At 43.0% G+C, this 26,775-nt stretch overlaps 1 protein-coding gene across 2 annotated transcripts; it reads right to left on the bottom strand.

The window, feature by feature from the left end:
- Positions 1 to 259: 259 nt before the first annotated feature.
- MAP3K8 (mitogen-activated protein kinase kinase kinase 8) lies at positions 260 to 26,546 on the bottom strand. 2 transcript variants are annotated; one of them, XM_065921243.1, is made up of 8 exons: positions 26,211 to 26,546; positions 21,499 to 21,860; positions 12,943 to 13,110; positions 10,261 to 10,522; positions 8,650 to 8,756; positions 3,757 to 3,909; positions 2,811 to 3,057; positions 260 to 1,370 (listed from the first exon to the last, which is right to left on the bottom strand). In XM_065921243.1, exons 2-8 carry the CDS (start codon positions 21,835 to 21,837, stop codon positions 1,240 to 1,242), a joined length of 1,407 nt encoding a protein of 468 aa, XP_065777315.1. In that variant the 5' UTR covers positions 21,838 to 21,860; positions 26,211 to 26,546; the 3' UTR covers positions 260 to 1,239. The 2 variants fall into 2 exon arrangements, with proteins under 2 accessions (XP_065777315.1, XP_065777316.1); XM_065921244.1 differs by lacking the exon at positions 26,211 to 26,546 and adding an exon at positions 25,814 to 25,916.
- Positions 26,547 to 26,775: the final 229 nt, after the last annotated feature.

Below are 26,775 nucleotides of genomic sequence, written 5' to 3'. Positions count from 1 at the left end.
TTATTTCCCAACCACAATGAGAATTATTTCTCAACCACGATGTGCTGAAAGTACACAATCCAGATGACAATCCAGATGACAGCTATGGCTTCACACAGCAGCCAAGAGCAGAGGTGGACACAGACCACATGCAAAGCTCGCAAAGCTCTTGGGCACTTCTGGCCTCCTCATGGCACACGTTCTCCTCCAAGTTCTATTCCAACCCCTAAAACCCATCCCTGGGCCAGTTGAGAATCACACTCTTTACAAGACTTCAGGCAAAATACTGAATTTATTCAGCTGACTTGACGGGTCATGTTGGATAAAAGTATCATTTTCATTTGCATGATGTAAAAACATACTTGGAATACTCACATTACAGTGTTAAAAATATATATGTATGAAAGATTCGTGAAGGCATTTGATATAAAACATACACAGTATGCTATTTTAATATACAAACGCTTTCAAGAAAATAGAGAAGTAAGAATTATAAAAGTAGGATCATTAAGAATTTATAAATGTTCCATTTTTCTTAAAGGTCACATTCTCATCCTTTGGGATGTACAAACATTATGTGGTTTAACACAGTTTTATCCACATTCAAAACATCATGTTTCAAATGTCTGAAGCATAGCATGTACAGTACAAAATGTTTCCATAGGAACTGAACCAAACCTGTCACTAGTGGCAGCTGTCACATGGCTCCCAGTTCATCGGTGAGCCATTTTTAAGACACTAGTTCAGCTTATCGCTATAATATTCAAGTTGTTCTATTTACCCCAAATATAAAGACTTTCATTTCTATCAGCATTTATAGACAAAGGCTTGAAGAATTATTGTACAATATACACCATATATACACTGAGTTAAAAGAGGTTCCCTTAGTTAAATTATTAATAGAACCAAGAACAGTCATTGTAGGCTAATATATTATTCTTGTGATTGGTATTCTTAAAATTTTGAGCAAAGTGCACAGTGGATGGAATCAGTCACTGAGAAATGATCCTTCCGTGAATTCTCAGCTTCCTTAGAGTCAGGTATACCACCTGAGAAATGAGAACTTTCCAGCCTAGTGGGCCAAGGGTAGCTTCACACATCAACTCACAGGAGTCACATGGAGTCACATTCATGAGTCGGAGGAGCCCAACCAATAAAAATACAATTCCCTCGATAAAGACCCTGTGCAGAGTCAGCAGAATCAGCTTCCCAGAGATCTATGAATATTGAGTCCTAATTCAGGGCAAACGCCACCAGCCATCAGCCATACTCTAGGGTCGGTGGACCCCGGACAAGGTTGAAATAGCCAGCAAGGGCCCCAAGGTCTATGTAGAGAGAACGCTGCCTCTTTAGCATCTCCGATTCCTCAGTGCTCCCAGTGCATGAAGAGTCTGAAAAAGGAAATATTGAAAAAATAAAATAAGTGATCAGGGGACATTTTCAATAATAGATGCCTATTCCCTCAACTTAACAAAAACAACAAACTTTGGGCCTAATGGAACAGCATTCAAACTCTGTTGAATTATTACTAAAAAGCCGTAGTATTGGGGGCTTCCCCAGTGGTCAAGTGGTTGAAACTCTGCCTGCCTGTGCAGGGGCTGTGGGTTCGATCCCTGGTTGGGGAACTAAGATCCCACATGCTTCAGGCTGCATTTCTGGCTGCAGCCAAAAATTTTTTTAAAAGCCATAGAGTTGAACATGATGGGCTAGTTTATACAGCACAGACAAAAGAATTTAGAAAAGAGTCAACAACACAAAAAATTAGCTGGAAATCCTGGCCCATTTTCCAACATCCCAGACTATTCTTTTCAAATGCAGGAAAGTCAGATAAGAAGCTGAGAAATGCAAATAAGCATTCCAGGCTTGACATCTGGGTTTGGACCCAAATACATTTAGAACATCACAGATTTCATAATAAAAACAAAAACCCTTCTCCATGCATATCCAATGTTCCTGGAATGTGTATCGTTTTTCCTAAATGGGAAAGTTTCACAGCTGGAAGAGAGATTTTTGAGCAGAGGAAGACAGAAATGCAGGTTGCCTTCAAATTCAATATTTTATCAGTGCTGTGATGTTTCCAACCAACAGCTGGCATAGTTTACCATAACTGCATTATACAGAGTTCCACTCTTTGCCAACAGCAAAACTGTCATGCTTGATCTATTTTTAAAAGCAAACACTTTTCTCTGTTGCAAAAGAAAGCAAGGCAGAGGTAATTCTCAAAGACAGCGTTACCTCCATCTGTACTGGAAACCAGTTAGGCTTGCTGGTAACTTAGCCAATGGCTTGCAAGATCCTAGTTTCCCCATCAGGAATCAAATTCATGCCCACTGCAGTGGAAGCATGGAATCTTGACCACTGGACTGCCAAGGAATTCCCAGCTAATTTTTTCTTTCTTTTTTTTTTTTTTTTTGGTATATGCTTTTGCTAACATTCTTGCTAAAATCTCTCCAACAACTTATAGCATGCAGGAAGTTACTTCAGTTTTTTTTTTTTTTTTAAATTTTACTTAAGTCAAGTTGATTGACAATATTAATTTCTGCTGTACAGAAAACTAACTCAGTTATATATATATATATATGTATATGTGTGTGTGTGTATATATATAGATACTTTTTCATATTCTTTTCCATTATGTTTTATCACAGGATATTGAGTATAGGTTCCTGCGCTATACAGTAGGACCTTGCTGTTACCCATCCTACATATACTAGTTTGCATCTGCTAATACTATTTTTTTTCCCAGGCATGTTCATGAGTTCTATGAGAAGGTGGATGGAGACAGAAAAAGAAGGGAAGCCAGGGCACTGCACACCGCAGGGTGTCCATACCGGCAATGTTCTCAGGAAGCTCCAACTCCTTCCGGCTCAGCAGCCGCTTCCGCTCAAAGAGAGCAGAGTCCAGACTCTGACAGCGGGGTTGATCCTCCCTGGAGGGGTTCAGCGCCTCGTGTTTCAGTAGGTCTGCTGCCCTAGGCCGGTGATTGGGGTTCCTCTCCAGAGCAGCCTCAATCAGCTCTCTCATACCAGGACTGCAGTCCTCAGCAATATCTTCCAAAGGAGGCGCTTGCTTGTGAATCTGTGAACAAACCAGCTCTCTTAGCATCAATGGCATGAACATATACCCTCGACAGGACAGGTATTCTAGTTACAAGACCCGGAAAGTCTTTTGTTTTGAAGTGAATACAGCGCATAGCCTTCGGTAACATTTCCTAAGGACACTGAGTGAAACCCATCTTTTGGTTAAATGCAGTCAGAGATAAACACTTGAGGTCTGAATACACAGCTTTCCATAGGAGCAATGCCCAAAGGTCCCTGTGCAGAAATGGGAAGCGCCTGCCTCTCAATTTCTCTATAGTCAAAGGAGGGGGGTGGGTGGGCGCTGTGTGTTTCACTATGTGCCAGGCTGCCCTGGGGATCTAGAACCTAATACCTTCTTTCTGGAAAGTGTTCAAAGAACATTTACAACTTCCTCAGTTCAATGATTTATGCTACTGCAGTGGCATCGTGTGTAACAGCATAGCAAATAATTTCTGCCTGGGCACAGCTGGGTGGGTTTCCACAGGGTGATCCCTCCATGTGGGAGAGTTAGGGTTATACTAAGCCTAGTACATGGTCAGCATACCATGGCTAGCATACTGAGCATATACTAGTGTTACCATAGAGAACAATGGTTATACTTCACCATCATCAGATGTGTGTACTATCAGAGAGAGAGCAGCTCTCCTGAGCAGGTGAGATGCTCCAACCCCACCCTCCCTGCATCGTCACCACTTACTATGTACAGGTAGGAGGGGTAGGCGGAGCGCGGGTAACGCTTCACCCAGGGCGGGGTGCCCGTCTGCATGTGGATGAGAGTAGCCCCCAGGCTGTAGATGTCTGCTTTGGTCGAATGGCCCCTGCAGAGGATCACCTCCGGACTCATGTAAATCTGAAAGAGAAGCAGGAAGGTCAATCTGACCCCCTCATGGGTCTAGGCACCATTTCCCTAACCCAGTTCTGGAAGCTGGCACATGCCCCTCGCTGTATCCACTGCACACTTCGTCCCTTGAGAACAGCATATCACTGCTGTGTTCCCTTCAGCAAAGGAGTAGCACTGGCCCGTGGGCACTCAGGCAGCTTCACCCTGCAGCCTCACAGCACGTCTCCCCACAGACTCAACACAAGGCAGCAAACCATCCATGGCTGAGAACACATCTGGCACTCCCACCAAAGTTCTGCGAAGCAAGGACCGATGTTTCCTGTTCCTACTAAAACACCAATTCCTTTTGTATTTCAATGGACACTAAAATACACGTCCTCATTTCATGTTTGGCATTCAAATGCCAAACCGATAATTATCTTCAGTCATCAAAAGCAGCAGCGGTCCCCAGAGTATCAACACCGGCTACACAGAAGAGAAGAATTTAAAGTGTAACGCTGGAGGACTTCCCTGGTGGTACACTGGATAAGAATCTTCCAGCCAATGCAAGGGACACGCGTTTGATCCCCAGTCCGGGAAGATTCCACACACTTCAGGGCAACTGGGTCTGTGTGCTGTAACTACAGAGCCACGTGCTGCAACTATTGAAAAGCCCATGCACCCTAGAACCTGTGTTCCATAATAAGAGAGAAGCCACTGCAATGAGAAGCCCACGCACTGCAACTAGAGAAAGCCCCTGTGCAGCAACAGAGACCCAGAGCAGCCCAAAAAAAATAATAAAGTGCAATATTGGAAAAGTGATCCTAGTGGGTCATTTCTATGAACCACTTCTTATTTCTACCTACCAGGGAGCCCAATGACTAAATACTAAAGGCAGGCCGTGTTCACATTGTGTAAGTTGGTTTTATGAGCCAATGCTGGAAAAGGAGGGCTCGTTTTAGAAATGGTTTCCCTAAGCAGTGTGTGTTTCTAAAAGAGAAAAAGAGCAAACACCGGTGACCTGTCTTCATGGCTGGTACAGGCACAGTGCAGTTTCTACCCTCACCATCAATATTTAGCTTTAAAAACTTTGGATGCTGCCATGAACGTGGAGGGGGCAGGGGGTGAGTATTCCCAGAATACATTTCAGAGTAAATAAAGAAAGAACTGGCTTACAAAAACTGGGGAAATTGCCCAGTTTCCCCACCTCACTTGCCTCAAGTACTTCCTACAACACACTTCCGGGCTGCTTGGGCTTGGTTCTTTACTAGTTTTTTTTTTTTTTTTCTCTCTCTCTCTCTCTCCTTGGACTTTCTTACTAAATAAAATCGCAAAGTTGAGCAACACACTCAGTGGTCAGGACAACTGTTAACAGAGGTGCCTGCCTCCCCTCCCCGCCACCCCGGCGGCTCTCCTAAGCAAGGATTAGGCAAAGTGTTACAGCTGGTGTCACCAGTGGCAGCTGTGTGCTTGGGGCCCTGGAGGGGCTGTGGGGTGGCGCGTGGTGGGGGCAGATGCCTTGCCCAGAGCCCCATGGCTCCCAGTTCCTGACTCCTTAAGCTCTAGGGAGCCACAGTAGCAGGTCATGGGGTCAAGGGCACTTCCTGAAACAGGCCTGGGGGGAACCCCAAGTCAGGCTCTCTAGGGGTTGTGCACCCTTAGCTGTGGACCCAGGAGCCTAGAGCTCAGCGGGGTCGGGGGGAGGGACGTCAAGGCCTTCACCTCCTAACACATTTGTTACAAAGGGAAGGAGACTCTGTGTGTGTGTGTGTGTGTGTGTGTGTCCCCACGTACTTGATGATGACATGTGACCTTATGTAAGAACTTTACAAAAGGAACAAGGCTATCAAGGGAACTCTAATTTCTAATTCACATTCATTATTTCTTCTCTCTCTGTACCAGGGAATTCCAAAACAATAGCTTAAAGATAGGCTGGATTAACCCTGTATAAGTGCATCACATGGCATGGTTACAAGATCATCCCCCGAATAGGCAGGCCACGAGTGACCAGTGTCTGTATTTGGAAGCTCGGCTGGGGGGTTCGGAAGTTATCTGATCAAACTGAATGATCAAGTTCTAATGGAAGGCGAATCTGCACGGCTGACCCTGACTAATGATACCTTCTTGCTCTTTGAGGATGAGGGGTCAAAACAAGCTTTCTGAGAAGTGACCTCTACACCTCAACTCATCAGCACACTTCCTACCACACTTCAATCACAAGTGCCAGACATACAGTAAACAAACACGGGTGGATCAGAAGAGTTTTTACAGCTAGGAACTCCAAGGCCAGTTTAGCTCTTCATAGAAAGCAATTAACATTTGGTGAAAATACTTCAATCCAAACTCCTATTCAGGAATAGACACTGTGTTGCTATCTCGTACTCAGACACACACTCTTCCGATAGAAAATCCCAGAAAGGAGATGTCTTTCTCCAGTTATTGCAAAATGTCCAATTTGATCATCCTGCCGGGAAGAGAAAGGTATTTTCCATCTTTAATACCATAAATAGTTTGTTTCTCAAACTGGCTCCAGGAAAAAAGGGTAGAGTGTCACATATCTGAAGGTCTGACAACTGCCAAAACATGCTGAAGTAGTTCCAAAAAAATCATGTCAGAAGTGTTAAGTCTTATTAGATTTTGTGCTTTGGGGAAGTATTCCCAAGATCTGGAGACTAAAACATGCTTAAAATAAAAGGTCTACAGTTTTCTGAATATTACTTTGCTTAAAGACAACTCTCCAGGATCCTCTCCCAAGTATTTTCCAGAATAAGTTCAGTAATAAAAGCAAAACCAAAGATCTCTTCTACTGCCCAAGAAAGTCTGCTTTAAGAGAGTTAAGAAAAGGCTTACACAGCCTGGATGGGAGGAGGGTTTAGGGAATATTGGATACATGTATATGTATGGCTGAGTCCCTTCACTATTTACCTGAAACTACCACAGCATTATTAAATGGCTATGCCCCAGTACAAATTAAAAAGGTTAAAGTTTGAGGTGGGAAAAAAAAGGATTAAAAAAAAAAAAAGGCTTACAGAATCCCAGCCTAAAATGCAGACAATTCTTTTTGCAACTGCGTGCATGTGTGTACTCTGTCACTTAGTCGTGTCTGACTCTTTGCAACACTTTGGACTATAGCCCACCAGGCTCCTCTGTCCATGGAATTTTTCAGGCAAGAGTATTGGAATGGGTTGCCATTTCCTCCTCCAGGGGATCTTCCCAACCCAGGGATTGAATCCACATCTCCTGCGTCTCCTACATTGCAGGCAGATTCTTTACCGCTGAGCCATAGGGGAAACCCTTGCACTGCAACTGAGTCCAATGCAATACATTTACTAGCTAAACTAAAGGTTATCTTTTGATTAACACCAGGACTGACCTGGTAATCTTGAGGCAAAGATTCACCAACTGCCCCCTCTTCACTTCCTGAGGGCACTTTCAACAGAGAAGGGCATGGGGCTGAGGGGCTCTGATAGCTAAACACCTCATCGTCATGAAGATGGGCCAGGAAGGCAGATTCTACCCTCATGTACCTTCCCAGATGCAACCAACCCCATACCCATCATAACTGACTGTGAACTAAATGGCTGGTCATTTATTAATAATCCAGGTAAATTTAAAATAGGTCCTAACTCCAGAATGGAGTCCTTGTTGGCTTTGTCTTGGGTTCCATCCCTTGCAGGCTCAGCAGCCTGAACAATCAGATGTCCAACAGACACTCACTACATGAATCAACTATGCAGCCTAATAATATGAATGCTAAATATATTATTTGAAAGCTCGTGAGTGTATCTCTCTGAATCTCATTTAGATTCAGGAAAGTTTTGTTTTTGTTGTTTTCGTTTCACAAAGGAGTTAAATGTTATAGTAAGCTTATACCTTCAAATTTCTTTCTTTTAAGAGTCCAAGTTCATGTCAATGTATGACAAAACCCACTGCAATGGGTTTTGCATAAAACTAATAAAAATAAATGGAAAAAAAAAAAAAGAGTCAAGCCCCCCCCCAAAAAAGTCCAAGGATTAAAGAGAGGCCTAAAATATCAGATCTCAATAATGTTGTTCTTAATGATCATGATGATTATGGCTGTAACTGAACCAAAGCAGTAATACTATCATACTGAAAATGTACATATTAGTTACACATCAGTTAAACCTTAGACTATAGACTCAGAAAAAACTAGATTTGATTCCCTGATCTGTCAGTAGCTGAATAACTTTGGGCACTTTATCTTAACCTCTTCAAGCTTATTTTCTTATTTTAAAATGGTAATAACAGTATTTCCCTATGATAGTAGTATTGTGAGGATAAAATAATATAATCCAAATAGAGTGTTAAAATGAGCACACGACACAGTGTGAATGCTCATTAAAAACGTTCCCATGATAATAATGACTTAATATAATGGATTTCTTCCCCTTCTTTGTCCTTTCTGCAGTAATGATAGAACATCTTATTTTTACTGTTGATAAGATATTGCCAGACTGTGCTGGTGGTCCAGTGGTTAAGAATCAGCCATGCAATGCACGGGATGTGGGTTTGATCCCTGGTCAGGGAACTAAGATCACACATACCTCAGGGCAACTAACCATGTGTCACAACTGCTGAACTTACTGGCTCTGGAGTCTGAGCACCACAAACTTGAGAGAAGCCCATGCATCACCACGAAAGCCCCTGAATGCCACAATTAAGACCCAAGGACAGCCAAACATAAATAAATACTAAAAAAAAAAAAAAACAAGAAAAAGCTATTGCCCATTTTCATATGAACATAATTACCTCTGTTCCACGGAGGTCCTTAGGGAAATAGATCTCTTCGGTCATTTGGACACTTAGACCAAAATCCACCAAAACAGCTTTTGTGGACATGAAAACAATGTTGCTAGCTATAAAGAGATGAGAAATTTTAGTAAAAAATTGTGTATCTATCCATAAACAAAATGGAAACATTATCTAAATTGTGTTGCAAATAAAGATACATTGAAATGCTTCCTTTATTGAAATGAGTGCATTATAGTCAAAAGGAAAGGTGAATGTGGGTGTGAGTTTAGGTAAAAATCACTTCAGATTTGTCAAGAATTCAGTCAAAGTGGATATAAATGAAGGTAGTCATTAATAATCCTCAAATTACAATAGCCAAGACATGGAAACAAGCTAAGCATCTATCAATGGATGAATGGATAAAGAAGGTTTATACATATGCAAATTTTGTGATTATCTATACACACGTAAGTTGTCTGATATATATTAATATAATGGGATATACAGTCATAAAAAAGAAGGAAATCCTGCTATTTGTGACAACATGGATGAACCTTGATGGCTAAATAAGTCAGACAGAGAAAGACAAATCCCATACTATCTAACTTTTATGAGGAGTCTAAAAAAGAAAAAAGCAAGCAAACAGAAACACTTAACAAAGTGGGTGCCAGGGGTGGGGGCAAAGAGAATTTGGGTTGGTGGTAAAAAGGGTACAAACTTCCAGTAACGAGATAAAAAACTTCTGGGACTATATGTCCAGAAGTAATGTATAGCATGGTGACTATAGTTAAAATTGTTGTTGTTCAGTCGCTAAGTGGTGTCTGCCTCTTTGTGACCCCATGAACTGCAGCTCTCCAAGCTCCTCTGTCCTCCACTATCTCCTGGAATTTGTTCAAATTCATGTCCACTGAGTCAGTGATGGTATCTAACCACTTCATTCTCTGCCACCCCCTTCCCCTTTTGCCTTCCCTCCTTCCCAGCATCAGGGTATTTTGGAAATTTGGTATGGTACTGGAAATTTGGTATGGTATTTTTGTAAGTTGCACATTTTAAAAGTTGTCACCACACAAAAAAATTACAAATACATGAGATGGATGATGTGTTAACTAATCTTATCATGATAATCATTTTGCAATATATACATGTATCAAATTACTACATTGTACATCTTAAACGTATGTTATATTGTTAATTACTTCTCAATAAAGGTGAAAAATTTTTTTATATTTTATATACTGTGTACTATCATCAAGCCACTTTCTGAAATAAAAAGTAAAATATCCAACTTTTCTCAGTACAAGTTTTGCTAGCCCAATTTATGCTTAGATATTGATCTCTCTTATGGATTTCCCCACAATCTCTTACTCCTAGAAACCAGTCAGGCTCATGCTTAGTTGCTCAGCTGTGTATGACTCTTTGCAACCCCATGGACTGCCAGGCTCCTCTGTCCATGGAATTTTCCAGGCAAGAATACTAGAGTGGTTGCCATTTCCTTCTCCAGGGGATACTACTGACCCACGGGCAGTCCTCATGCCATCAAGGACCTTCATATTGAACAGAAGAGCCCATCTGCCTAAAGTCCAACTAGTCTGTGTAAGCCAAAAAGGGACACATCCAAAGATAACTCACGTTTAATGTCATGGTGGATCACTTTCTTTGAATGCAGAAAATCAAGTCCCTTGAGAACATGTTTTGTCACCCAAATAATCTCAAATTCTCTCATGGGTCCACAGCTCTCCAGTTTCTCCAGGACAGACCCTCCTTCACCTGCTTCCATGAAGAGGTGGACAGTTTCACCCCATAGAACGGCGCCATATAACTCAGCGATATTCTCGTGCCGGAAGCAAGCCTGGATTTCCACGTCAGATGGCTTAAATTGGTCTACTGGAATCTAGAACACAAAAGCACAAAGAATATCCTCAACAACCCCAGGATAATGAAAAATATACACAATATAGGTCAACTTATTAACCAGAAGGCAAACAAATGCCCTCAAGGATACTCTGATGTATTATGAAATTGTACTCTTGAGTAAAGATAATGCTTACTTGGGATCTGCCTTTACATTAACGTCTGCATAAGGTGAAAATATTCAAAATGAGAAAATAAAGGACAAAACAATAAAATACTACTTTCATTTACAGTAGAGACACCCAATGAAAGAATTGTTCATGATTGGCCCAGAGATGGTAATTTCCCATCTGTTATACATGGAATTTCTACGGTACTAGATTTGGGTCATTATTTTCAGTCTTCCTCGTCATAAAATACTATCTCTAGTCTCACCGTTCATGTTCTAACAATGCATTTAAATAAGCACTGACCATCTATTCTATGGAGAATCAATAGTCACTAATAAAGAAAGAAGTAACTCTTTCATGACAGGAATGCCTCCAAAATAAACTGTTAGATTGAGGTAGGTAAGATGCAGAAATGCACATACTATGCTCCCATTTGTAAAAAAATATTCCACTATACAGACACATGTCCATAGAAATTTTCTGGAAGGACATGTAAGAACCCATTAATGGTAGCTGCTGCAAGGAAGGGAGTCTCATTCTTTAGGCTGCTTCCTTATGAACTGTTTGGGGTTGTTAATCATCTTACATGTTTCTCTTTTTTAAGAAAACACACAGCTTAAAAATTAAATATAAGGACTGCAAGGAAAACAAACCCGCAAAGCTATTTGCCATGTCTTTTGTGATAAAACTGAAAAACAGAACATTTTCTGGCACTAAGAGCTTTAAAAAAATGTCTCTAGATTTTTTTTTTTTTAAACTTGGACATATCTCTTTATAAATGCAACCTTCAAATAACTACTATACTACTTCCTTTTTTCCCTTTAATAACAGATGCTCTGGGTTAACCTTTATGGAGGCACAAACCAGGCCCTCACGACGAAAAGGGAAACTGAGATGATAGTGTCATTATTTTCTATTTTGTTTTTTGTTAAATCAAAAGTGAGTCTGTTCCATTGCCCTTAAAAAAGCTTCAAAGTAGAAGAGACATACACAAAAATGCAAAACTGATTATCACACTCAATGAATTTTCAAGTGAACCCACCCATGTAACCACCATGTAGATCAGGAAACAGAACTTCACCAGTATCCCTGAAACCCCCTGCTGACCCCTACATGCCACCACTCCCCAGGGACACCCACTAACAGGATTTCCAACAGGTCTGTTTAGCCTTTTGGGCCTTTATAGAGGGCTGGCCAAAATGTTCCTTCAGATTTTTCCATACGATGTAATGGGAAAACCTGAACAAACATTTTGGCCAACCCAGTATAAGTGGAATCTCATAGACCAGATCCTGTTTTGTGACCAGCTTTTCTAGCTTCACCTAATGTATATTCATCTACATCATTGCAGTTGTAAGTTATTTCTTCTCTTTGCTGGACAGAATTGCATTGTATAAACACACCGCATTTCAACATCTGCAAACTTTCCAGTTTGGGGCTATTGCAAACAGTGCTGCTATGGACACTCTAGCACATGGCTTCTGGGGACCGTGGATGCATGCCTACTGGGCAGGCACCGGCAGGAACGGAATTGCTGGGTCATAGGGTGTGTGCCTGCTCACTTTGGTAAATCAAGCCAGTCTTCCAAAGTGGGGGCACCTCAGCAGGTGCTTAATGTTTAATAAGAAGAGATGGGGTGTCTTCAATACTGGTCTATTTAAATTCAGTCTTTGGGGACTTCCCTGATGGTTCAGTGGCTAAGACTCCACGCTGCCAATGTAGGGGGCCCAGGTTCGATTCCTGGTTGGGAACTAGATCCAGGATGCTGCAACTAAGAGTCCATACCAAAGCAAAGATCCCACAGGCTGCAACTAAGACCCAGTGCAGCCAAACTAAATAAATAAATATTTTAAAAATAAATAAATAAATTCAGTCCTTTAATCTGTAGTCCTGAGGAGTCTTGTGGCTTTCTGAACAGTGCCTACTTCCCTGCCCAGTCCCCACCCCTGTGGGTGAGATTAAAAACAGCAGCAAATAAATTTGCTCTTGCAGGAGAGCTTCCCTCCCCCATCCTACCACAAGAAGGATGCAGGCATCCAAGCAGGCACTAAGTAAGCTAGTACCTTCTTTTTTATCAGCGCAAACTGACTAAATTCAACTATTGTACTTAAGTAGACTTGGGGATTAAATGACCCCAGGTAGGAAGCCTATCTATAAAACAGAGATGCTTTGTTGGACTGAGCACCCTCAAACAAGAAGCAGTCAAATGGCAGCCAGCTTTGAGTAAAGAAACACACAAGAGTCCCAACGCCAACACTCAGGGCACCGTGTCTGGTTATGAAGTACATACCAATTTACATGCCATCCTTTTCTTAGTCTTTATATCTTGTGCTAAGTACACTTTCCCAAATGCCCCCCGAGGAATGAAATCGGAGCCAATGTTCCTGTAGGTCAGCTTCCAAGGGATGAGCAGAACATCAGAGTCTATTTGGTAGCGTCCATTCTGAGGAGTGATTACCTACAACAAAGCAAACATGCAGGAAGGTGAGAATTTCAGCAAGGTTCTCTTCCAAGACCCACCCTTCAGGAACTGGTTATGTTAGAAGACATTCTTACATGAAGTGTTAAAAATGAATGTCACTGTGTGTAATCCTAACAGTGTACAGAGGCTATATTTAGAGCTTCAGCAAGACAGAGAAAGCATGTCACAGAAACATGTCACTGGCCAGACCTGATCATATTTCTATCTGCATGTGAGTAATTCATTGCGAAAGACAACTTTAAAAATGGTTTATCTAAGGCACCCTGATTGTTGTGACCAAAAGGCTGAAAATAAAGATTGCAGAAATGTAAACTGTACACGCAAGCTGACTGGTTTCCAATTAAAATGTGCTAACCTGTCAGTCTGCATAACTATTACTCAGAGCTGATGCACACAGAGAGAGTGCGGAAATGAACCGATGGATCACAGAGGATTCTGGAAAACAATGTGTTTTGCCAGAGCTGTAAGTTGACATAAATAAAGCAAAGGCAGAATTATCTCTCATCTACTCACTCATTTAATGTTTACTGAGGGCATGATACGTGCCAGGCTTTATGTTTGGTGCTGAGAAGGCAAGAACAAGAGACAGACAGTCCCTGAGCTCTGAGGGTTCACGAGTCAGCAGACACTTTGAACAAGAGGTCTGAAAGACAGCTAACTCAAAAACTGAGAGCAACAACCTAAAGAAGATGTGGTACATATACACAATGGAATACTACTCAGCCATGAAAAAGAACGAGGCCATGCCATTTGCAGCAACATGGATAGACCTAGGGATGATACAAAGTGAAGTCAAACAGAGAAAGACAAATACCACATGATATCTGGAGAAGGAAATGGCAGCCCACTCCAGCACTCTTGCCTGGAAAATCCCATAGACGAAGTAGGTAGGCTACTACTGTCCATGGGGTCGCAAAGAGTTGGACACGACTGAGCAACTTCATTTCATTTTCATATCATTTACATGTGGAAACTTTAAAAAAAGATATAAATGAACTTATATACAAAGCAGAAAAAAAAACTTATGGCTACCAAGGGGAAAAGGGAGAGGATAAATTAGGAGTTTGGGATTAACATACACACACTACGATATATAAAATAGATAACCAACAAGGACCTACTGTATAGCAAAGGAAACTCCACTCAATATTTGGCAATAATCTACAAGGGAAAATAATCTAAAAAAGAATGTACAGCATAACTGAAATAGTTGGCTGCATACCTGAAATAAATCCAACATTATAAATCAACTCAAATAAATAAATAAAAATAATAACTAAAAAATTAAGAGAGATATCTTGATAGCAGTATGGGTTATAAGGGTATGTACCCACGTCAAAACTCATCAAACTGGATGTTAAAGATCTTTGTATCCTATATGTGTGTGTTAGTCACTCAGTCATGTCTGACTCTTTGTGACCCCATGGACTATATATAGCCTGCCATGCTCCATTGTCCGTGAAATTCTCCAAGCAAGAATACTGGAGTGGGTGGCCACTTCCTTCTCCAGAGGATCTTCCTGACTGAGGGATTAAACCTGTGTCTCCTGCATTGCAAGCAGATTCTTTACCGTCTGAGCCACCAGGGAAGCCCTCTGTGTATTCTACTGCATAAGAAAGTCTATCTCAATTTTTAAAGACTGAAAAATTAAAGGAAGAATTAGTAATAATTAAAATGAAAACAAGTTAATAAGACAATTCACGAGAGAGGTGACCTGGAGCACATTCCTTTAAAAAAAATAAAAGATGGTGTAAAGTATTTTTCAAGGGCTAGAATCTCAAAAATACAGGTTTTACCTACAAATCATTAGTAATAGTATGACTTTAGATTATGAATTCGGGAATTATGAGACTATCAAAGTGACACAAAGTTATTTCAAGAACGGAAGAGGCTGCAGGGGAATGCGGATCACGTGGGGAGAGAAGATAGCGATTCATCTCCAGACCCGCTGGGCTGCTCACACGACCCTGCTCCGGGAACAACCCTGGTGACCATAAGGGTTATTCACTCAGGACCCATTATTACTAATCATAGCTACACCCCACAGACATGCACACTATTAGTCAGGAATGAAACAGAGAAAGATGCTAATACTTAGAAATGTGAAGTTACTGACACTCAAAACTTTAGCATTTACTGAGCATGGCCGCTGGGCAAGAGGGACCATAACTAAGCAGAGACCACGGTCTTGCCAAGTTTGAAATAAGACCTCGTTTCAAGAAGTGTCACCTCAAGTTCCTGGAGGCCACTTCTACAGGAGGCTGGGGACATGGTGGGTTTAGTCCTCAAGACAGAACCATGCCCTCGGCCCCAGCTGCACTGGCTTTACTGCCTCTTCCTTGTTATTAAATATTTACAGATCCAATTGCTCTTGATTCTCCAGGGCTCACTTCAGGGTTTAAGCAGCCTTCGGGAAAAAAAAAAAAACTTACTTTTTTTTAGGTTTGGTTTTTTTTTTTTTTTTTAATCACTGAAGTATAGTTGATTTACAATGTTGTGTTAGTTTCAGGGGTTCAGCATAGCGATTCAGTTACATAAACACATATAAATTCTTTTTGAGGTTCTTTTCCATTATAAGTTATTACAAGATACTGAGTAGAATTCCCTGTGCAGTATGGTGGGTCCTTGTTGTTTATCTATTTTATATGTAGCAGTTTGTACATGCTAGCCCCAAACTCCTAGCTTCTCCCTTTCCCCTCACCTTTCTCCTTCGGTAACCACATGTTTGTTCTCGATGTCTGTGAGTCTGTTTCTATTTTGTAAATAAGTTCCTTGGTATGATGTTTTTAGATTCCACATATACATGACATCATGGGATATTTGTCTTTGTCTGGCTTCACTTGGAAATTTTACTTTTGTTCAACTCAAATCTGCTTTAACCCACTCTGACCCAGTGTCCTCTCAGCTGAGAGGATGAGGGTAATAATACTAGCCATCTGCTGAGCGCTAGCTCTGGGCCAGGCCCTGTGCTGAGTACTTCACACACTAACACATCAGTTTCGCATACGTCTGTGATGTAAGGACTCTCTTTATCTCCACTTAGAGATGAAGAAACTGACTTGAAGAGGTTAAGAACTCAGTAGGCAGTGACAGAGTCAGGTCTGTCTGACCTCAAGCCACAGCTCCTATTCTTTAGATAAGAGCCTTCAGTTTTCCAGAGGTTGTAATTAAAGTTGAACCCAGTGACCAAATGCCTAATTTATACTCCACTGAGATGGCTTGGACTTCTCCTCTTTAGATCAAATACTGCAGTTCCTTCACCCCAGTTTACCATTCCCCCACGTTCTTCTCTGAATGCCCTGAGAGTTCTCCAGGCCACCTCTGATGACAGACCCTGAACGTGCAGGGTGACATACAAGTGTTGACATACAGTATGTGGTTCTGCAAAGTCCCGGGATTTTTCCAAGCCCTAGACCTTCCCTATCTGGGTTTGAAATATTTTTCCCCTTCTTCTTTCTAGCAGCCTAAGTAGATAATCTTCTGGAAATCTCTGTTGTCCATTATCTCTGTCAACTCTTCCATGTACTAAAGCCACATTCAAGTGCAGACATTGGAGGCATGCTGTCCGTGTGTGTGTGTGTGTGTGTGTGTGTGTGTGTGTGTGTGCTCAGTCGCCCAGTCATGTTCAACTTTTTGCAACCCATGGACTGTCACCGCCAAGCTCCTCTGTCCATGAGATTCTCCAGGCAAGAATACTGGAGTGGTTTGCTATTTCCTTCACCAGGAGATCTTCCTGACCCAGGGATCGAACCCCCATCTCCTGTGTCTCCTGCATTCACAAGCGAATTCTTTACCACTGCATCACCTGGGAAGCCCCTATGCTGTCCATTTACTCATCCCGATCACTGCCATTGGCATGACACATCGCCAGCCCAGAAACAGCATTTGAGTAGGTAAGTCAGTGAGAATGATTCCACAAGGGTGATGTGGTAGCTAGAAAATGGATATGACCTTGGGCTACATGAAGAGAGACGAGGGATCTAGAACAAAGCCAAGCTGGCTCTGTGCTCCCCTGCTGGTCCCACAGCAAAGGGGCAGCCAGGTTCAAGCGCGGGGCTGTAAGATGGGTACTAGCTGGGGCCTGTGCACGAGGGGGGGGCAGGCACAGCCAGGGCTGATGGGGAGAGAAGAGGGAAGACGTGGGGGATGAGGGAAGAAGAGGCAACACGTGCAGTTTTGCAAACACTGGGAGGACTGTCATAAGGAAGGAGAGTGACAATCACAATGGCCTGTGTCCTTTCAACACTCTCAATGTGCACACAGACCACTTGCAATTATTTGCCCCCAAACAACCATGTGGAGTGAATCTGGCCATTTACCCATTTTACAAATGAGTGAATGGAGGCACGGAGGTTGTAGTAGCTGGCTTGGGGTCACCTACTCCATTTCAGAGCTGAGATACATGCCAGGCACTTGAACTCAGGGGCCTGCTCTCTTCACCACTACTCATCATATACGTATGAGAGTCATCCCATTTTTATGGCCAAGAAGTAGGGCTAGGACTAAGGGCGCTCAGAGATAAATGCTTGTGCCATCTAAGGAAGGACTTCTCTGCAATCAGTTGGCCTGATATGACGATATACGCCCCAGAATATGATGCATGCTTCGTCACAGGTTTCCAAGCAAAGGCCAAAATGCGCCAGCAATTATTGGAGATGATGAATGGGGTGAGCCAAGCCTCAGAGAGAGAGCTTGATTCAAGTATATTTAAGTTTTTTTTAAGACTGAGAAGCCAGGAATCCGTGACTAAGCCCAGAGGAGCAGCACTCAGCATCACACACCCACACCTCTGAGCGAGCTCCTTGGGGATCTTCAGCTTCCCAATAATCACACAAGAGTTGAGTGTTGAGAACCCATTTTAGGCTACTCATCCCCAGATGTGGGTGAGAGTTGGTCTAGATTAAAGGTAACTTGTAGCACCCTCATACAAAGCAATCCCTGGCTTAGTTTCCTCAAGTTTCTTCCCCAGATCCTGTGGATGTTGGAGGGCTCTTTATAAATATTATTTTTAGGAAAACAGCAGATACCTGCACACACATGCAGACCACTGTTTCACAAAAATGCATTTCACAAAAATGCCTGTGCTTCAGGTTATTTTTGTAATTCCTGGGCCCTCCACCCCGTCTAATTCCATGGTGCTGTGATTGTTGGTTGCCAGCAACACACCATGTATCTATGCCTCCAATCTCACCATCTGGAACATTCTCTGCTCTCCATCCCCTTCATCTGGCTGATTCCAACTCAGTAATTAAAACATCACTTCCTCTTGGGGGGAATTCCCCTGGCAAAGCAGTAGTTAGGACTCAGCAGTTCTACTCCGCCAGGGCCCAGGGTTCAATCCCTGGTTGGGGAACTAAGATTCAGTTTGCAGAATCTCAGTTCTGCAAACTGCATGGTGTGACCAAACACAAGGGGGGAAAAAATTCTTTTTTAATTCCTCTTGGAGGCCTCTCTGATATCCTATCAACCCTCACGGTTATGTGAGGTATCTTGCCTGACCATTCCCCTGATCAGGGTGTAGCTGTATTGAGAAATATTACACTGCATTATAATTACATGTTTACTTGCCTCCTTCAGCACACAGAAAGCGACCAGGAAACACAGATTGTATTTCTAGCACCTGAAAAAGCACCTCATGCTCTGTAGATATTTGAGCTCTGTCTAGCAAACAAATGGACAAATCCTGGAAGGAGAGCATATGGTCCATTTGAAGGTACACTTGGAACCAATGTGTTTAGTAGATGATTAGCCATCATCTTGTAAAGCAGAGAAACAGAATTTCCCCGAATTCCCTTCCGTACATTCCCAATTCTATGGCCCATCTCTCATCAGTCTGATTGGCCAGGGGAAAGAAGGGAAGTCTCTACATATTTACAAGCAAAAACAATGTGTTTATTCTGTATGGTTTCCTTTAAAATAGTCATTTTAACAAGTAAGTATGCAAAAAAAAACCCCACATAAACTATTATGTTTCTGATCATGGACATATATGTTATTTTGAACCAGAGTTCTCCAGCTATATTTTAGCTAAGACAAACAGATACGACCCCTAGTTCAAATTATGACTTCCCATGTATGAAAAGAAGTACTCTTCTCAAGACAAAGTTAAGTATCAAATACAGTTTGGCATATCCAGACCAAAGCAAGTTATACAACAATGCAAAACGTAACCTTTACTTTTTTTTTGTAAAACGTGATTTTGCAGTCTTGCTGGCAATTGAGCTATAGGTGAACACAGCTGGCTTCTAACAAAACAATTCACTTCATAGCTGACCTAAATCACTGTGTTGTTTTGAACTGAACAAATGTGGTACACAAAAAATAATAATAATAATTAAGTACTTGGTACAGACTCTACTTGTTCAGCACCACCCTCCATATATTAACCATCTCTCCATTTATATGCACCAAAGGAAACTGAGGTGCTTTCATCATCAGTAAGCATGTTTTGCAAGTTCCCACCCACTCCTTTGAGACTTGTTCTTTTCCAAAAATTAGATCACCTTTAGCCAGCACCTACATTCACCTTTGACACACTAAGAGACCAGCCACACCCCAATACATCACCTGATCTTCTGTTGTGGCAACTAAGTGTTGTCACAATATTTTGGATTATTTGCATACTTAGCATAACTAAACAAATATATCCCTTGTCATTCATACCTCACCAATTAAAGAGAGAGCATCTCTGGATAACTATTTACTGCCCACAAACTACATTTCTGCAAGAACTGAATTTAGCCAGTATTAATACTATGATGTTTCAAGATGTAACAAAAGAGGATTTTTTGTTACAAAAAATTCAGCCTTCAAAAATGTTAATTAAACAGAACATTCTTTGACATAAATTATAGCAATATTTTTTGGATCTGTACCCTAAAGCAAAGGAAATAAAAGCAAGAATAAACTAATGGGGCCTAATTAAACCTAAAAACTTTTGCACAGCAAAGGAAACCAAGGACAAAACACAAAGACAACCTACTGAACAGGAGAAAATATTTGCAAATGATACTACCAATAAGGAAAGGGTGAATATTCAAAATATACAAATAGTTCCTACAATTCAACATCAAAAAAGCAAAACCCGATTAAAAAATGGGCAGAAGACCTTAACTGACATTTCCCCCAAGAGGATACGCAAATCGCCAACATGCATAGGAAAAGATGTTCAACATCTCTAATCATTGGGAAATGCAGATCAGGACTATAACGAGGTATCACCTCACACCTGTAAGAATGATTATCATCGAAAAGAACACAAATAACGAATGCTGATGAGGATGTGAAGATAAGGGAATCCTCCTACACTGTTGGTGGGAATGCAAATTGGTGCAGTCACTATGGAAAACAGGATGGAGGTTTCTCAAAAAACTTAAAAGAGAACCACCACATTCCCTAGCAATTCTACTCTTGGGTATACATCTGAAAAAATGGACACAATAATTCACTAGACACATGCATCCCAGTGTTCTCAGCAGCATTATTTACAATTGCCAAGAAATGGAAGCAATCTAATCCTCTGTCAATACATGAATGGATAAAGAAGATGTGGTATACACACACACACACACACACACACACACACACACACACACAATGGAATACTACTCAGTCATAAAAAAGGATGAAATTTTGCCATTTGCAACAACATGGATGGACTTGGAGGGTATTATGCTAAGTGAAATTAAGGCAGACAAACACAAACACTATGATATCACTTATATGTAGAATCTAAAAAAAACCAAATTAATAAATACTACAAAAAGAAACAGACTCATAGGAAATAAACTAATGGTTAACAGTGGGTAGAGGGAAGGGAAGGGGGTAGAGGATTGAGAGGTATAAACTATTACGTGTAAAATAACCTATAAGGACATACTGTGTAACACAGGAAATATAGCCAATATTTTATAATAATGGACATGGAGTACAACCTTCAAAAATTGTAAATCATTATATTGTACAACTGTAACTTATACAAAATTATACATAAACTATACTATATAAAAAACATATAAAGACAAAGTCTTTATTCCCCTCTCACATGAAAGAGTCTCAAAACCTTTCTCTTTGACTTAATTGACAAGTGAGCTCTTTAGTGAATCATGAAATTAAAATTCATTCTTCTTAATTACCTATTCGTAGAACTACCTCTAAAATATGGAGAAGATTCTTTAAACGGAACTTTTAATGAAGGCTGTTTTTTTTGCAGCTTTCACATGGAGGTCATTCTTACAGATATTCCATTTTTAAAAACCGTACCTGGCAGCCAGTCTGAACCACGTTCAAATCCCACTCAGCATTAAATGTAGCAGGAGTAGGAAGCTGAACACACAGCATTCAACTGATCAGGAAAAAACATACCATATTTAACAAAATTCCAGATTCTTGTGGTCGGCGTCTGTATAAACGCTTCGCAGTGTTGGATATGTGGTTTGCAAAAGCAAGCAAGTCCTCCACGGTCCCATATCTGACTGAGGACAACCAAGGCCCCTCCTGCCCGCTGAGCAGCAGAGACTCAGACCGCTCCTCCTCGTTGTGGTTACTGTCCTGACACATGGTCAGCAGACTGGGTTCATAAACCGCTGGCTCTTCACTTGCGTAAAGATTTTCCATAATGTCTATCACATCGGACACATTCAAATGTTTCATTAATAAATCGAGTTCTTCTTTGTTGTCACTCCCGGTGCTCATGAACTCCATCACTGTTGGGCTCTCCAGAGAGTCTGCAGAAGAAAGGGCGACTACTTTAGTTTACGCTGTTTGTATCTGCGATCAATAGGAAACTGACAAGATGGATTGGGGACAGGCTTCTATGTGCCTTTGTTCATAAAGCAGGGGCTGCAGCCACAGTGTGTATGAGGTCAAGTGCACAGACAGTGAAGAAAGGGACCGGAGATAACCTTTAATCTGGCGCAAACTTTACAGAAGGAAACCTGAGATCCAGTGAACTCACTAGCTACCCACTTACTCACTGAGTTGCTGGCATCAGCTGTAGCTTCTGAAAATAAACGTTCACTAAACCCAAGTGTGAATCTGAGGAGCAGGAGTTGAGGCGCCTGGTTCTTGACAGTTTCCAACCTGCTGCTCTCCCAAAAAGGGCAATCCTTTCTGCATGATCTCTGTGACTTTTAGGCCTTGGATGAATTTAAAAAGAAAAGAAACTCTCTGGGAATTCCCTGACAGTCCAGTGGTTAGGACTCAGCCCTTTCACCACAGAATCCTGGGTTCAATCCCAGGTCAGGGAATGAAGATTCTTCAAGCCACATGGTGTAGCCAAAGATAAATAAATACATAAAACAAAAATAGAGATACACTTAAAAAAAAAAAAAAAAGAAATTCCTTTACCAAATTCAGGAACTAGCTTTGCAAATAAAATTCAGCTCCTGAAGCCAGAAGCATCTCAAATGGATTTTAATCTAAACAAATTTGGTAATGGTAAGTCAAGTTTCAGGAATAATTCTGATGCAAATAAACGGCTCACTTAGAAGGAAGACAGTAAACCTCAAATGCTCCTTCTGCTGAGGATGGCTATGAGAAAGAAGATTCTTTTAACCTGTAATCAGCTGTCCCCTCCTGTGACCAGAACTCTTTAACAGGACAAAACATGCATCTCACAGACTCAAGAGGTTTCATTTAACATCTAGATCAATGACTCTCTAGAAGTTGTGGTAAAAGGCCAGGGCAGACAAATCTATCATAAGCAAGACACAGACAAGGTCAACTAAGTCTGCTTAGCCAAAACTGTGTTTCAGTTCTTATACACACACCAGGAGCCACACTTGGGGATCAGTAAATGAGAAAACGAAGAGAAATGAAGGGTCAACAGTGAGGCTGTAACGCAGGATTTTGGAACAATCCCATCCCAAAGGGTTAAAGATAAAAGGACTTAAGGGACCTAAGAAAATAGAAAGATATGTATGTCTACTTAAACTACTGCACTCCTGGAAGCATCCTCTCTCTGAGAGATGTTTCAGGTTCTTAAAAGCACAAGCCTTCAATGCACACAGGGATAAATAAAAACCACAGGCTCCCATTAACCTGGAGCACGCACACCAAACCCAGGGAAAGGGCCACCTGCCCACAAGACCCAGACCCAGACCTCTTGGTGAATTTCACTGGAGAAATGAACCATGCAATTTTGTGCCATTATTAAGTTACTGGGGGATCAATTTCTGCTCTACAAACAGTGTCTGGGGTAAGAAGGTAAAAGATCCTGAAGTCTGACACCCCACCTAGACTCAGACTGCAGGGGATCCAATCTCTAGCCTCTCCTTTTCTGTCTGCTGATCTTGGGCAAGTACTTTACCCATGGAGCCACCGCGAAGCCCTCTTTAACCCCACTGCACATCAACGTTCCCCATCTGTAAAATGCAAGTAATAACAGCATGTCCTTCATAGGTGGTTGTGGGGATCAAAGGAGCTCAAGAGCACAAGGTGCTAGGTGCAGAGTCTGGTACACAGTAAATCAACTGTGTCTTTTGCAGCTGCTATGATGTGCATGAAAGCAAAGGACCGAGTCTGATTCCTGGCTTTGCAGATACCGCAACAGAACAGCTTTCTTATCTGCAAATGGGATGTGGCTACCTATTCCCCCACTTCTTTGCAGCAAGGTTTTAAAGATCACTTCTAAAATAAGAGACAAAGAAAAAAAAAAGTCAGAAAGCTATGAAACGTTTTGATGGCTGTTATCACTGTAGTTGCCTCTAGAGAGCAAAGGAAGCCCCCCTCTGAGACCTAGCAGGTCTTTGAGGAAGACTGATTTAGGCTCTTGGAGTCTGTTGAGTTCTGAAAGGAATTTCTTAGGTTAATGGAGAAATGTTCAACTTGGGTTTCATGGGGCCGTTTAGTTGCAGTTTCTACTTGCAAAATTTACAGGAAAAAAAAAAAAAGGAATTAAAACAAAACCAGCCCAATTTAAGATCCCACTGGCTAAAAACTTCCAAAGCTGCTGGGTTTACTTCTCAAATGGCTGGCCAGAGAGAAAGTAAAGTTCCCAGGGGTAACAGGGCTAAAGAAAGAGAGAAAAAGGTCCATACAGTTTAAAAGTCAGCTGATCCAGAGAGTGGAAAGGCAGGTTTCGGTTCTTAAATTCTGCAGTAAGTCTGGAGCATTTATATGTGAAACCTAAGAGGCGGAGCCACACACACCCGTAATCTGGAAACTCGAGGAGGGAGGGAAGGCAGGAGGGAGGGCGGGAGGTGGAGGAGTGTGTCTTCTCTGCCACTAATTCCTTAGCAACGCCACCCTCCTCTCACGCAAATCTGTGTGCTCCTGAGGCAACCCTGATGACCAGTCCATCCGCTAAAGGTCTGGGCAAAAGCCTCAGCACTTTCAGGCCTTAACCAGGCAGACAAAATGCTAACAATTTCTTAGTTATTCACCATCAGTAGCCATCTAGAAAAAGTGTGAATAGTGAAGGTATCTGTATTCCATGTTAGCCACAAGGACCCTTCTCCACACAGTTAACAGTAAAAAAAAAAAAAAAAAAAAAAAAAATCTGCATTAAATCACTGGTTGTTACTGCAATTTTAGACATGGACAAATGGGCAGATATAGTCAAAATTCTGCCCATTTGTCCATGTCTAAAATCCCATGGACAGAGGAGCCTGCAGGGTGCAGTCCATGGGGCCACCAGGTCAGACATGACTGGGTGACTAAATCACCACCACAGTCAAAATTATCTGCTCTGAATTATTTCTGACACTGGAAATACAATCAAGAGGAAATACTCTTCCTAAACATGAATGGCATACTCCTGGCTTCTTGCATCTACACAAACAAAAGCTGAGGGTTTCCTGGCAAGTGTGAGTGAAAATGCCCAACATGACTGGCCTAAGTTCCTGCTTAACAAAAGGATGATTATACCTCGTGGTACTTCCCATTTAATAGATTTTTCTGCCAAAATATTACATTGCCCCTCGGGGCACACATCCAGCAAGACTTTTTCTAATGATATTTCTGTTCTCAAAAAGCCCCAGAATGAAGCCATTCTCCCTGTATTAGAAGCACAGCCACTTCAAAATCTCTATGTGCCTCAACTCTCCAATTTTCCTTACAGGAGACCTCAGCCAAAACACTGCACACAGACCTCCACCCATCAGATCTGGGGGCGTTTGCAGATTCAGGTTACCTCCTACTTGGCTAGTTACCTACAACTCAGGCCACAGATACAGAAAGGCAACTGTATCAGCGCTTCTTTCCCTGTTTTTATCAAGAGCAGTCCTTTATTCTGGGCAAAAATATGTCTTTGCCAAAGTGAAACAGACACTGCAGTGTTTCACATAAAGACAGTTCACGGCCTTCCCTGTTAACTTTTGGGGCAATCTGTGTGCCGTTCTTCCTTTTAAACTTCGGAATCCTGAATACCGCCTTTCCACGGGGAAACATCTGTGAAATAAAACATTTTTCCCCTGAACATTCTTTCCTAGGCCAAAAGCCCAGCATTCGTCTTCTGCTATATTCACCCTATTAGTCACAGAAGACGGTCCACCAAACAAGCATGAAACTTAGGTTTCAGCTCTAACACGACTCTCGGTCCCGCCAGCCCCCACCCCTACTCCCTTCCTCCCGTCTCTTTCCTTAAAGCGAAGGGAGCCTTAAAGGGCTTGCAAGTTAGAAGAGCACCCCTCGTTAGGGCGAGGGGCAGCGGGGGCCCCCGCCTCCGGGGTGCACTCACCGGGTCTGGGCAGACAGAGGGCGGCCGTGCGGGTGGCGCACGCGGCGGGAGGCGCGGTGACAGCGGGTCCCAGCCTCCGGGTGCATCGCCCGGACCTGCACTGCTCGCGCGCTCGGGATCCGGGAAACAGGAGGAAGGGGGAGGAGTCGGGGGCGGCGCCCCGAGAGACCCTTGCGCAAGGTGCTTTCCAGCTGTGCTGGCTGCCGCGACTACCCGCGCGCAGCAGCCGAGCTCCGCAGCTGGAGGCCGGCAGCCCCTACCTCCTGGATCCCCGGAGCACACACCGCACCCCCACGCCCTGATGCCGGGGCTCCCTGGATCTCAGAGTGGGAACCGCCGGGGCACCCAGCAGGGCTGCGATCTAACGATACCCCTGAACCCCCAAAGTCTGCGTTACCTGCGGCCTCCGCGCGATCCCGCGGGCAGAGCGCTCCCGCCGCGGTCCCCCGACGGCTCTCCTCGCAGCTGGTGGGCAGCCCCCGGGAGCCGGGCGCTCCGGGGTCCCCAGGCCCGGCGACAGCAGAAGCGGGAGCCAGGGCGACCGGCCCCGGAGCGTGGCGCGCAGTCCAGGTCCGAGCTGCCAAATGAGCCCGGAGCAGCTCGCGCTCCCGGGACGCCCTCGTCGGCCCCTGAGTCACGGCGTCTGAGCCGGCCTAGGGGCGGTGCAGCGGACTCCAGCCGCCGCCTCCCCGCCTTTTCCATTTCCCCTTTCTCTCCGTAAACAGAAAGAGCCCGCCGGCTTGCGGGACAGCCCAAGCCCCCGCGCTGGGAAATTCCGTCCTCCCCCCCACCCCACTTGCCCGCGGGGCCCGGGGCGGAGCTGGAGGCGGGACAGGGGTGGGGCGCGCCCTGAGCGGAATCGGCCTCGCCACGCCTCCCGGGGACCCGGACTACCGCGCGGCACCTGCCGTAGGCCTGGGACAACACCGACGAGTTCCCTCTGAGCCGGGGTACCCGGCAGC

The sequence above is a fragment of the Muntiacus reevesi genome, chromosome 2 (genome assembly GCF_963930625.1).
Source record: "Muntiacus reevesi chromosome 2, mMunRee1.1, whole genome shotgun sequence".
Lineage (NCBI taxonomy): Eukaryota > Metazoa > Chordata > Mammalia > Artiodactyla > Cervidae > Muntiacus > Muntiacus reevesi.
Note: the sequence above shows the minus strand (reverse complement) of the source record. Positions and strands in the feature narration are given on the sequence as shown.